Genomic DNA, 13,766 nt, shown 5'->3' with positions numbered 1-13,766 from the left:
CCGGGTGAACGGATGTCGTCCTCTTAGCACTTGAAATGGACTGTACCCCACCACCGTGGGGGTGATCCTGTAGGCCCACAGCATACTCATCACCTCGATCTCCCAGTCCTTTCCCTGCGTGATGGCTGCCTGTATGGAGCCCATCAGCACGCGGTTGAACCGCTCCACTTGGCCATTGCATGCTGGGTGATAAACTGCCGTGTGTTTTGACTCAATCCCGTTCCTCCTCATAAACTTAGTCCATTTGTCCGAGACAAACTGCGGTCCGTTGTCACTGAGGATACATTTGGGTATACCTTCTCTTAGGAACAAAGATGTCAGGAATTTCAGTATCGTGTCCGTGTCCATGGACTCTTGTATGTCCACTTCAGGCCATTTGGAATACTTATCTATCACCACACACAAATACTTGTTCACACCTCTGCTGTCCAGGACTGGCCCTAGTATGTCGATGGCCACGTTCTCCCAAGGGCTTTGTGGTGTGTCAAACTTTCCCAAGGCTGGTCTGAGTGGTCGTAGCACCTTGTCCGCTCCTTGGCACTGCCCACACTCCCTCACTTGTCTTTCTATGTGGACATCCATGCCTGGCCACCAATACATTTGCTTGACTCGTGCCTTGGTCTTTACAATACCCAGGTGTCCTTCATGCAGTTGTGTCAACAATCTGGGTATTAATGATTCTGGTGGTACAACCCTTTCACCTCTGTAAATGAAAATCCCCGAATCACTCAGGGACAGCTCCTCTCTTATTTCATAGAATCTCCTTACCCCTTCAGTGAGCTTCCTTTTGTCAGGCCAACCAGACGTTAGATGTCTCTTTATCTCTACTTTCTCGGCATCCTGCTCGTAAGCTGCCGCCCATTCCTGACCGCTTATCGTTGTCTCATGGTCCTCCATGCTGGCCACCATCTCTTCTCTGTCCGGGGCTTCCTCCGGCGCATCTTCCATCGCCGCTGCCCTGCTGAGGTAATCCGCAACCCTGTTTTGCGTACCTGGTAAGTACTCCACGTCATAAGTGTAATCAAGTAGCTTCAGAGTCATTTTCGCTATTCTCGGGGTCGCTGTCTCATGGCCCGAAGACGTTAAGACTTTGATCAGGGGTTTGTTATCGGTTTGAAGCTTGAATCTTGTGCCCCACACGAACTGCCGAAACTTGCCCATGGCCCAAGTGACCGCCAACATCTCTTTTTCAATAACGCTGTACCTTTGTTCCGTCGGGGACAGCGCGCGTGAAGCAAAGCTGATGGTTTCAGTGGATCCATCTTCCCTTTCCTGTGCCAAGACCGCCCCTAAGCCCTTATCGCTTGCATCTGTCGTCACTATGGTCTTGCCCATGGGGACATACCCTTGCAGTGGAACAGCTTGGCTGATGCAGTCCTTTATTGTGTCAAATTCCAATTGCGCTTCTGAGTTTCAATCAAATTTAGTCTTGTCTCTGATGAGTTGCCTCATCCTGTATGTTCTGGTAGCGAAATGTCTCACAAACTTGCTATAATACTCGGCCATCCCGAGGAATGACCGCACTTCCTCCTTGGTGCTGGGAGCTTTGGCATTCCTGATGGCCTTCACATTTTGTTCCTTGGGTGATATACCAAGCGTGCCGATTTCGTGACCCAAGTATGTCACTGAGTGGGTTCCGATTTTACATTTGCTCCATTCCGCAGTTAACCCTTTGCTTTGTAGCACTCCCAGGACTCTATGTAGCTTCCTGTCGTGATCTTCCTTGGAGGAGCCCATCACCAGGATGTCATCCTGAAAGTACTGTACTCCCGAGATGTCCTTGAACAGCCGATGCATCAGCTTCTGAAATACGGCCGCTGCAGATGCCAGGCCAAAGGGCATCCTCCTGAACTGGTAGCACCCAAAGGGCGTAATGAAGGCGGTGTACTTCCTACTCAAGGGATGCAGCTCAATCTGATGGTACGCTGACGTGAGATCTATGGTGGAGAAGTGAGTCACACCTTTTGTCCTAGCCAGCATCTCCTCGATCCTAGGAAGAGGAAATCTCTCCACTATGAGGTTTTTGTTGAGCTCGCGGAGGTCAACACAGAGACGAACCTTCCAATTGGGTTTCTTGACCACCACCAAGGGCGATAGCCACTCCGCACTGTCCACCGGCTCTATGATGCCTTGCTCCTCCAGCCTCAGAAGTTCTTGTTGTACTGCCCCGCTTGTGGATATGGGTATGTTCCTGACTTTGTGTACCACTGGTACTGCTCCCTCCTTGAGGACCATTCTGTGGACGAACTTGTCCAGTTTACCGACTGTGCCATCAAAAACCTTGGGGTATGCTGATTTCCAATCTTCTTCTTTCGTGAGGGGCCACTCGTCCGTTAGCAGTATCTGCTCTCTCCCGCCTGGGTTGAGTATGATTCCTAGCTCCCCTGCGTCTCTCCATCCCAGCACTGATGGGCCCTTCTCCGCCACGTACAGGGTGCATGTGGCCGACCTTCCTCTGAATTCAAATGTGAAGTCTCGGCACCCCACCAGTGGAATGGCGTTCTCTGTGTACGAGATGGGTTTGATGTCCGGCGGCCATAAGTCTGGCCCTACTACCGGAGCGAAGTCTTCTTCCCATATGGATCTTTGTACGATGGTCCAGGGAGATCCTGAATCGACCGCCACGTGTACCTTCACTCCCCCTATCAGCATGTCCGTGCGAGGCTTATCTCTTCGCTTCCCAGCCACCTCCAGCACTTGGTCTTCAATGCACAGTACCAGATCGCCATCTTCCAGGTCGTCTTCCTCACTGATGTCCGCAGTGGCTGAATCGACGCACTTGACCGTGGACTTCTTCCCCCTCTTGCGGCATACCTTTTCAAAATGGCCGACCAGGCCACAAAACGCGCATCTGGCGCGGAACGCGGGACAGCGTTTATCCTGGGCCGAATGCGCCATGCTGCCACATCTGTAACACGAGAACTTATTGTCCGTGCTGGGGCGGACCGTCTGTTTCCCGGTCCATCTCGAATCCTTCCTCTGGTCTCCATACGTCCCCTTGTGCCTACTGGACTGTGAAGCCTCGTCGATCTTGTTGATCATCTGCCTCGGTGCGCCCTCTCGTTTGGCTGCATCTGCACCACGTTTCGACATTTCCGCCTTTTTGACCATTGCCACGACTTCCTTGAGTGATGTCTCATTCTGCGCCCATAATTTGTCTTGGACAGCCCTGCTGGTGGTGTGCATGACGATCTGATCTTTTATGTACTCATCCTGTAGAGTACCATACTGGCACGTGATGGGCAGACGTCGGAGCGCTGCCACATAGTCATCAATGGATTCGCCAGCCTCTTGTTTCCTCTGTTGAAAGTTATAACGGTCTATGGAGACACAAACTGCTGGACGGTAATGGCTGTCCAAGTCATCTAGTGCATTTTTGAAGACGTCTGTCTCCGTCGCGTCCCTTTCCTTGGGCACCAGGTTTTTGAATACTCTCACCCCTTCCGGGCCTAAGTTGTGGAGTAACAGTCTCTTTTTCCTTTCCGGGGTGTATTCTCCATCATTTTCATCCTCAAGTGCCTCTATGTAGTTTTGAAAGTATTCCTTCCAATCCTCCCATTTTAACTGGGGTTCCCCTGGTCTGGGCAGGAATGGGACGGGGGCCATCAGGGCCGACGCTTGATTCGCCATCTTAGCCTCGCCTCTGGGGTCTACCGCCTGGGCACTGTGTTGGGCGAGTACACCGGATGCTCCTGCACTCCCTGCCGTGTCACTTTGCCCTCTTGGACTACCTGGGGTATTGTCCCTTATAGCCTGCGTGGAGTTGTCCGTCTGCGCCCCTTCCTCTGGCTTGGGGGTAGTGCCTTTGGCTGCCAGGGTGCTGGCTGTGGGCTCTATTCCTTGGGGCAGCACTGACCTGAGTGTTTGGGCTTATCCTCATTTATAATTGTGACGTTGCGCTGCTGCCACGCCCTCTGCTCATCCTGTTGCTGTTCTGTCCTTCTGGCTGGTGTGGGGCTGTTGAAGGGTGCCTGCTCTTGTCCACTGTGCTCAATGGTGTTCTTCGTCCCAGCCTCGTCGCCACTGTAATGTCCTTCCTTTCCCCCACACTATGCACAGAGCCTCTATAACTGAGTAGACTTCTTTATTATGCAGAATAGCAAGTAACATGAACATTGGGCGACGAGCGTCTATCTCGTTCCTGCTCCGGTCGCCAACTGCCGTTTTCCCCGTTCGCGCCTTTCTCTCGCGTTGCTCCGCGCATGCGCGCACCTCGCGCTCCAGTCTATGGCGTGACGCGTCATCGCGTACACGCTCATAGACTAGAGCGCATACTACAACCTTGACATGTAATAGTCAGTGGATTTGTCGATGCTGTGAAAGCAGTGTGCAGTTACAATAGGAGGACACGCATCTACAAGGGAAACAGTGCAAATCAGTGGTGTTTAAGAAAGCTGCATGCCAGACTGAATGTGCCACGCATGACGTACAGCCCCGACGAGCACGCCGCGCTATAGAATGCACTTTCAAATCTCTGCTTGCTTCTGAGCTACATTTGCTGCCTTGGTGTGTATTTCATTCCGCTTTTTCTCCTTTCAGGTACTCCATCGCGCCCTTCTCACAGCTGGAGAGACTTGGCATCCGCCACCCCAAGCCCACGCCTTTCCTGGGAAACCTGCTGTTCTTTGAACGGGTAAAACTCACAAGACATGCTTTCTGCAGCACGGTATGGTTTGGAAGACTGCGGCGCCCCCTGCTGCTCTGAGTAGAAATAGCAAAGGAGAATATTCTAACGATAAAAAGACATGGTTACAGGGATTAAGGCAAGGCGATTCGGGGCAGCCCTATTGCAGCTTCAACAGCAGCAAGTTTATCTGGGGATTTTGCCTAAATACTCCCTTCACATTGGTTAAATATGTAGGAGCTGGCCAAAGTGTTGCGTCCATTACCATACACACACATCGATGCCTCGTCAGGGCCCAGGGTAGTAAGCGCTATATAAATGCAATTACAATACAATACAATACTTGTAATAGTCCTTGTACCCGGTCTGGATGTGGTATGAAGGTTGGGGGTGTACACTAGAATCCAGAAATGCATATTAGCAAGACTAAGAGATGCCAGGTCTGGATCCCTTAACATGGGATGTGGCCTGGTTAAATGGGACACAGAGAATGTACAAGTGAAATCGGCAAAAGAGCATTTTCTTTAACACTTCTAGTGCTCCAGTAACTAAAGCTGTTAGCTGTCATACATTGTGGTACAGTACACGAAGAATACTTACTTTTTGATAAGTAAACCTATCACCATGGGCATCCGCAGAAATGTTTCCAGGTGGAGGCTAACCTAGTAAATGAAGGGGCACGGCTAATGTTAATCAATAGGGGCAGGGCTAAAATGACAGACAATCAGGATCGGGTAATGCTCAGGCCAACCTGAGAAAAAAAGTGGTGAATTCTGCATTTGAAACTGGACAACCCCCTGGCCCCTTAACACTCATGCATTCCCTGATCCCTAAAATTAGCCCCCTTGGCACCCCATAACCCATACCCGCCCTGACCCCTAAAATTGTCCCCCTGGCACCCCAAAACCCATACTCGCCCTGAACCCTAAAATGCCCCCCCCCCTTGCAACCCAAACCCTATACCCACCCTGAACCCTTTAATTACCCCCAGGCACCTCAAAACCCATATCCACCCTGAACCCTAACATTTCCACTGGCACTCCAAAACAAATACCCGCCCTGAACCCTAAAATTACCCCAGGCACCCCAAAACCCATATCTACCCTGAACCCTAACATTACCCCTGGCACCCCAAAACACATACCCACCTTGAACCCTAAAATGATCCCTGCCACCCCAAAACCCATACCCACCCTGAACCCTAAAATTACCCCACTGGCATGGGAAAAGTGACCCAAGGGGCTTGTAAGTCTGCCCCTACAAGCTTACACTACATTTGCATATTCGGAGGGCGGTGACGTCGGGAGGGGGAGAGGCAGGGTGGGTGGTAGTAATCTATGGATTTCAGAGCTTTACAGGTAAGTAAACATATAAATACATTTTTTTAAATGTGTTGCGTGCACTGCATCCCCAAATGCGATGCAGTGCAAGCAACAAAATTCGTTTTATTTATTTATATGTTAACTTACCTGTAAAGCTCCGTAATCCATAGATTAATAGCCTCCACCCTGCCCCTCACGCTCCGGATGTCACCGCCCGGCAGCTACTCCCACTACCGACCGCGGCTGCATCCATGTCCATATTCATCTATTTACAAACCTATACATCACGTTTCCTTCCATCCATTATTTCACTCATCCATCCCTCAATCCACCCTTTTACTCATCCATCATCCATCCATCCTTTCACCCTATCCATCCATACACTCATCCATCCACTCTTCCACCCATCCATCCATTAACTCATCCATCCAGCCACTCACTCGTTCAGTCATCCATTTACCAATCCCCTTTCCTTTCAATTCCCCTTTCACTTAGCCATCCATCCTTCCATCCACCCACCCATCCATCTACTCATCCACTCATGAATCCGTCCATTGAACCTATCATTCATCCATCCTTCCACTCATCCATCCACCCTTTCCCTCCTTCACTCATCTATCCATCCTTTTGTCCATCTACCCGCCCTTTCCCTCACTCATCGAGCTTTACATCCAGCCTTTCACTCATCCGTCCATTCATTCACCCTTTCACTTATCAATTCATCAATCCACCCTTTCACTTATCAATTCATCAGTCCATCCACCCATTCACTCGCCCGTCATCCACCCTTTCACTCATCCATCCATCCATCCATCCATCATTTCACTCATCTATCCAGCCATCCATCCACCCATCCCTTCACTTACTTACTCACTCACCTTTTCACATTAATTATGAGACCCATCAAGAACTCCACCCTTGCTGTAGTTCCTAAAGCAAGAGGTGGGCTGGAGCAGGGTTCCCTATGCCCCTGCACATAGGCAATCTGAAAAAGTGGAAGGCATGAGTCATGCATGATGCACAGTGCCTTGACGTGGGGTGACTGTGACATGGTGTTGTTTCCAGAGCTTTAAGTGGGATGAAAAAACTAGGGGGGTCTCTCCACAAGGGTGTCTGGTGTAATAAAATGCGTGGCTTAAAACACATAAGCTAAAAAACTGTGCTTAATATAATGTGCGGCCCGACTGGTATTTTTGTTGCTTCTGTCATTGCATCCAGATATATAATACAACAAGTAACATTACACTTAGAACAAGTAAGTTACACCTATAACAAGCTGGAACTATTGGCTTTGTCTATGGTTGTTAGGTGCATAAAATAAAAAAGCAGCAACCATGGTTGCTAAACTATAATCCCCTCCTTTCAACTTCTTTCACCGCCTTCCTTTGGTTAACTGGATTCTCACCTAGCTGCATGGGCTTATTTGCCCTTCTGTGTGACCAAATGCCCTACTCTGGACCGAGGATGGAGGAGGCCACCACATGCTGTGACAGCCCAGACTGACCCATTGACATTCTGTATGTGGCAATCATCAGCCCCACACAGAATGACAATGGGCGGGGTGGGGCTGCTCTTGCGCTCAGAGGAGTGTGAGGTGCCCCATCAGGGAGCTGAGGCCTTTTGCAGGAAACAGCTCTGTTCCCTGTAATGCCTAAATTATGGACAAAAGGTTATTTCCTGCCTGAGGACGAACCCCGGTGTCAGGCCTCCCTACTGGATGCATTTGTGCACACGGGCGTGCGCAGGGGGCAGGCGCGGTGCGTCCATTGGGGCGTGGGGGCGTAGCCCTCCGCCCATGCAGCTCCCTCGGCGTCTTTAAACTTAAGTAAACTGATTCAGTTTACTTAAGTTCAAAGACCCGAGGGAGACCCGACAATCATGTCAGTCAGGATGGCGTCTAACCACCCACCCGGTCTGGCGTCATGTTGACTGACATGATTGTCAGACAGTGGGTGCAACAGGCAGCAGCACAACACAAGTGCGCATGAGTGAAGACGGAGGGCGAATTTTCACACCGTGCCCACTCATGCGCACTTGTGTTTTGACCCGTTTGCGCATGCCCTTTAGGAGCCCTTCTGGGCGTTCTGCGGGCGTAGAATAGCTGTGCCCTGAGACCATACCCCCCACCGCCCACCCCCCTCCTCGGGAGCCGCGACTGAGAGCCCACATACTTAGTCACAGGTGCTGCACCGGCAAGTTTATTATTTTGCACCGTGATTTTGGAGTGATAGGTTGACAGGCAAGTTTATTATTTTGCACCGTGATTTTGGAGTGATAGGCTGACAGGCAAGTTTATTATTTTGCACCATGATTTTGGAGTGATAGGCTGACAGGCAAGTTTATTATTTTGCATTCATCTTCACTTGGCCATGTCGATCTTCATGAGCCTCTGAGGGTGACTTTGGACCACAGCTTGACTTTGGCATCAGCAGTCTCCAAATAACTTTGTTGATTGGGTAGACTATCAGTTTTGCATGGGTGCCAATTCAATATGCAGAATAATATATAAATGATGTTAGCTACTTTCAGGAATTTGTTTCTGTACTTTTTCTTGTAGCACATTATGCTTGCACAGTGCATACTTTGAACTGAATGGCACCACTTGTTTACACGATTGAGAGCTCTGGGGCAGTGGTTGAAGGCACTGAGAGATTCCCACAGGGTTTGTCAGTGGGTCAAAAATGTGTTCAGAATACATGGACATCCAATCATTGGCCTCTCTGCAGAGCAAACAGGACACTGGTCACATATTTCAATTATAATTGTGATTTTATGCCAATAGGTGCGATGGCATCCCCTATCAAGGGAGCGCACAGTTTTTAAAATTATGACAAGGTGAAAGAAAACGAAAATGTAGTGGTTGCTTGCTACTTAAAACGTATTCCTAACTTTTACGCCAAATGCCAAATGTCACCAGCCACCACTGTCAGGGGGGCAAGGAGAGGAGTTCCGGGGCCGGGGGGGTTGGGGGGACACAAGCGCCCCTCCTTGCTTGCCCCCCCCCTCTTGCGGACGCCCATGCCTATCACGATCTGCAAGACAACTTCCATGCCCTCTGCTTCCCCACCGGTGCCACACTGTTGTTAATGAATGGAAGAGGCGGTGACGTCTGCACTGAAGAAATAGTTGTATTCAGCAGCAGCCGGGTAACACCCAAAGGCCAATCACATCATCAGCAGCTGACTCAGTCTTCAAAGATCAACATGTCTGGAGCACATGTATGGAACAATGACAGACTCACAGTTCCACTGCATAGCTAGGCAACAGCACTCACTCTCTCTCTCTCTCTTTCACTTTCCTTCTCTCACTCTTTTACCGCCCCCCCCGCCACGTGACACCAGCTTTGCATAGTCTGCATATGTTATGTTATGTTATTGGGTGTCTTATAAAGCACTCGGCTACTCGGGCATAAGCACCTCTGACAGGCAACTATTACATTTAAAGCTATTGTCCTTTACCCACCTGGCCTTTTATGGACCCCCCTCCCCTCCTGCTGTCAGAGAAACGCTCATTGTGCTTCTCTGTGGTCTCCAAGAGCATCCAGTGCCTTACCCCCAAGTACCACCGTGTTAGTAAACACTGCCATGACTTAGCCGTACAGATGTGAAATGAACGTCAGTACCTTCTAGACGCCATATAAGATAAAAACATTGTTTCAGGGAACCGCTCCTCAAAAAGCCACTTCATGCGCTAAGCTGTTTATAAGATGCTACAATGTAACAGAATTGCACACTAATTTTCAAACCTTGTGTACCTGTGTGGATGTATCTTTCCTTAGTGCAAGTTTGGATTAGAGCAAAATGCATAACATAGTTTTTTTGAGTTAAGAATGCTTTCTTGAGGTGATAAACAAAGTAAAATATCAGTATAAAGTCATGTAGAAAGAGGATAAAGATAAAAACAAAGCATGATATGAAAAACAATATCAAAACAGTATCCTCGAGAAATAAAAACTGTACAGAGAGAAAATGCATTTTAAAATTTTTTTAAGAAAAAGAGAAAATAAATGAAGAAAAGAAGAAAAAAGAAAAAGAAAAGGGAACAAGAAGGAGAGAGAGAAGAGAAAAGAAAAAAGTAGAACGGAGGAGGAGAGAGAAGAAGAAAAGAAGAGTCCAATAGGTAATGCAAACCAAATCAGTTCACAAAAAGATGCGTTCCATGGTAAAAACATTATAGTATATGCCAAGCGGAATCAATTTTGCAATCTGGAAGGAAAAGAAGTTAGTGGCAACCATAACAAATCTTTTTTAATCAACAGAGCAGTAGAGGTAGCATAGGCTCAGTCTAATCTGTGATGGTGACACAATAAATTCCACCAGGCTTGGTACGAAATTTTTTGATGTGTCTTTCCAGTTAGTGGTAATGGTCGGAAGTGAGATGGCTAAAAATAAGTTAATAAAGTTACCAACACTACTGTGAGCCTCCCAAACAGGAGAAAAACTGCCCCAAAAAACATGTGTAATATAGGAAGGGGACATTAGAAGATAAAATATTGTTTCATTTCAACCAGATACGAGACCAAAAGGATTTAACAAAAGGACAATGGAAAAACATGTGAAGAAAATCGCCATTTTCTTTGGGACATGACCAGCATTTGGGAGAAATCAATAGTTTAAATTTGTAAAGGTCGCTAAGAGTAAAAAACAATCTATTATGAAAATAGTATAAAGTCTGTGTGGTGCTGGGAGAGCGAGAGGAGGTGTGAATTTTTGACCAGAGAGAGTCCCAGGTATGAAGAGGTAGGTCAAGGGCTAAGTCTTTTTCCCATAAGAGATCCAAACTGGATTTGGTTCTAATCTTAGTGGGATCTTATCTGTTTTTATATCACTGTGTTGTGTTATTCTGCTACAGGTTCTCAATAAAAGCGCCGGGACACTCTTTTTGACTAGCCGTGCGCTATATAAGACAACATATAACATAACATAACATAACATAACATAACATAACATAACATAACATAACATAACATAACATGGGATAGTATCTTATAAATAGTGGCAGCTTTAAATTGGGTGGAAAAATCAATAGAAGGGGGGATGGTTGCTCAGGTATAACAATAGGGCTTTCCTGAAGGTAGAAACAACTGCCTAGGGCTACACGTTACCAGCATTGACAGCAAGCTTTCAGATATGAATAACTTTATTGAAAGGGCCCAACGGGATGCAACTATCCTTCCACCAAGCTGCACCTGCCATCTAATCGTGGAAAAAATTGCCACGTTACCCACAGTGATGAGTGACCTCCTCACTGACCTGAAAACCATCGGCTCTAGTACGAAGCCCGAGCTTGATAGCATGAACATCAGCATTAGAGGACTAGCAGCCAATAGCCAAACCGTCTCCGAAACAAGGATACATAAAGGGGCGCAAGATTCAGTCACTCAAGATCCCAATCCACCCAGCACCCGTAACTCTCTTAGCCTCAGCAAAGGTCAAGGGGAAAGACCAAAGGAAGAGGCATCACACCTGATGGTCCAAACCCCCTACGAGGTTGGCCAATATCCTGAAACCGGAACGAAAACTTCTCACACAGTAACCAACTCGTTCCCTTTAAAACCCCCAAGGAATGTTGAGGTAAAGTATCCGGAATCAGCTGCAGCAACAATCAGCCACCCAACTACGCATGAAGCTACAACTTTGGAAGGCAAAGCTGAGCAGAACAAAGGACAATCCTCCAAGCAGCGAAGGAAACAAAGGAGGAAAGGGAGGTACAAGAACTCACCTATCAAATCATACTTTCAGATTGTACCAAACACCCAGAATGCCCTTCCGCAGGAGATAGAAGAATCTAGCACGCCAAAAAATCAACAGCCAGATCAAGGCCCAATCACCACCCAGACATCAGGAAGCCAAGCACAAGTTGGAGTCAATGCCCCCAAGGACCTCAATCAAAACCTAATAAATCCTCAGGATAAAGCGACTTGCAGCAAAATGTCTAGAACAATCGGAAGTGACGACACAAAAAGGAATAAAACCCCACCAGTATGTGATACTACTCAACATCAACACACAACTGCGCAACTAAATTCAGTAGAAATAACTGAAGTAAACCGAACCACCATCATCAATATAGATGGTCACCCTCATAACAGGGAGCGAACTCACGGAATCGAAAATAAAACAGAAAAAATCCAAACGAATGTCCAGACTGAAGAACTAGGCTACAAGTCCCTAGGCAGCAGCAACCTAGCTAATCAAGGCCAACAAGCAACCTCACAAATAATTCTGTTCGTCCCAGAATACAAGTCCAAAGGCAGAAGGGACATCTTAAATCGTGGTAACATCCTCCAAATTCTAAAAGCAATCAGAAGCTTGGCCGGGATTAAAACCCACGACCTGCTGTCCGTAAAATTTGAAACCTTCAAGCATCTCTCGGACCAAGAGGTTACCAAGACCGAATGGGCAAGTTCGGAGCTAGTAGAAAGAATTCTCAGCGAAGACGCGCAACTAGAAGCATGGGGGATTCGAGTGTATCAGCATCGACCAGTCGGGTACCCGACCCCGCTACTCCAATACAAACTTGACTCCAATAAGAGACCATTAAGTAGTTCGACCGAACAAAATCAAAGCAACACATTTCTCAAGGGGGCCCGCAGCAACTCTGTCACAGGCCCCGATGGTCCAAGCCTCACAGCTAGGAGGGGTAGGAGGCTAGAGGAAACCCATCCCTCAACCGACTGGTCTTGGATATCCAAAACAATAAATTTCAGAACTGATAATCCGTGACCGAACCTTGAACAGGGAAACAAGGAAAGAAACCTAAAACTCTGCTCTTGGAACATCAATGGACTCGGGGCGAAAATCAACGACCCCTCACTACTGTTATACTTTCAAAATTTTGATCTAGTTCTCCTACAGGAAACTTGGCTGGAGGACCCCTCACATCTCCAAGGCTACAAGACCTACCACCTCCCTGCAGCCCGACAATCGATCTATGGCCACCGCAAAGGAGGACTAACCGTCTACGCCTCGATTGCATCCATAACCGCAGGGAAAGAACACACGACCAAAAACATTACATCCCTTGAAATAATGGCAATCCAATTCGAAATGCGGGGCCAAAGTAACCAACAACACATAACTCTGGTAAACACTTATATCCACCCCCAGGGCAAGAGGATGGGGCAAAGCAGTTGATACTCGAACGTACCCGGTTAATAACGCAGGACGAAAGCTCGAATTATATCCTAACAGGAGACTTCAACATGTTCCTAGGGGAGGTAACAGGAGACTGCAACCTAGACGACGATAAACATCGAGCATGGGGGATCATCTCCCAGGACAACTACAAGTGGGGCAAACCAACAAAAATCTCGAAAGATCTGCACAGAGAACTGGAAAGTCTCTCAATGGTAGCACTAAACGGCTGCATGCCAGGGGACAGACCTCAAGCCCCAACTTTCCACAGAAACGCGGTCAACACCACAATCGACTATACCTTCGTCGCCCTCCCACTTCTGGGCTTAGTAAAAGATTTCAGGATTGGGGTGTCCGATTACAGTGACCATCAGCCTCAAGAACTCACTCTAGGTATCCAGGGCACTGCCACAACATACGCAACTTCAGAACCCTGTCAGACCACGAGATACCAACATAGGAGAATCCGTTGTAAAATACGCGACCCAGAAAAGCTAGCAGCTGCTGCAAAAACAACGTGGGAAGAAATGAAACTCACTGAAGGAAGCACCGTCCACGCCTGGGAAATTTTTACCAAAGCTATGGGCCAACCCGCCCCACCTGCTGTCACCCAACCAGTACAAAAAGTGCCTCAGCCAGAACAAAGCATCTGGGCAGGAACAACCAGTGCACCCACAGTCATCA

At 48.0% G+C, this 13,766-nt stretch overlaps 1 protein-coding gene across 3 annotated transcripts in view; it reads left to right on the top strand.

Moving 5' to 3' along the window:
- Positions 1-13,766, top strand: part of TBXAS1 (thromboxane A synthase 1) — a 542,795-nt gene that overhangs the window by 295,815 nt on the left and 233,214 nt on the right. For 2 of the 3 annotated variants that reach the window (XM_086952950.1, XM_086952949.1), the window contains exon 3: positions 4,540-4,633. The exons of the other annotated variant lie outside the window; for it this stretch is intronic. In XM_086952950.1, the coding sequence (XP_086809076.1) occupies positions 4,540-4,633 (94 nt within the window). The remainder of the gene's footprint in view (positions 1-4,539; positions 4,634-13,766) is intronic. 3 annotated transcript variants of the gene reach the window in all.

This window comes from Lissotriton vulgaris, chromosome 1_2 (genome assembly GCF_964263255.1).
Source record: "Lissotriton vulgaris chromosome 1_2, aLisVul1.2, whole genome shotgun sequence".
Classification (NCBI taxonomy): domain Eukaryota; kingdom Metazoa; phylum Chordata; class Amphibia; order Caudata; family Salamandridae; genus Lissotriton; species Lissotriton vulgaris.
The sequence above is the reverse complement of the archived record's forward strand: the minus strand, read 5'-3'. Positions and strand labels throughout refer to the sequence as shown.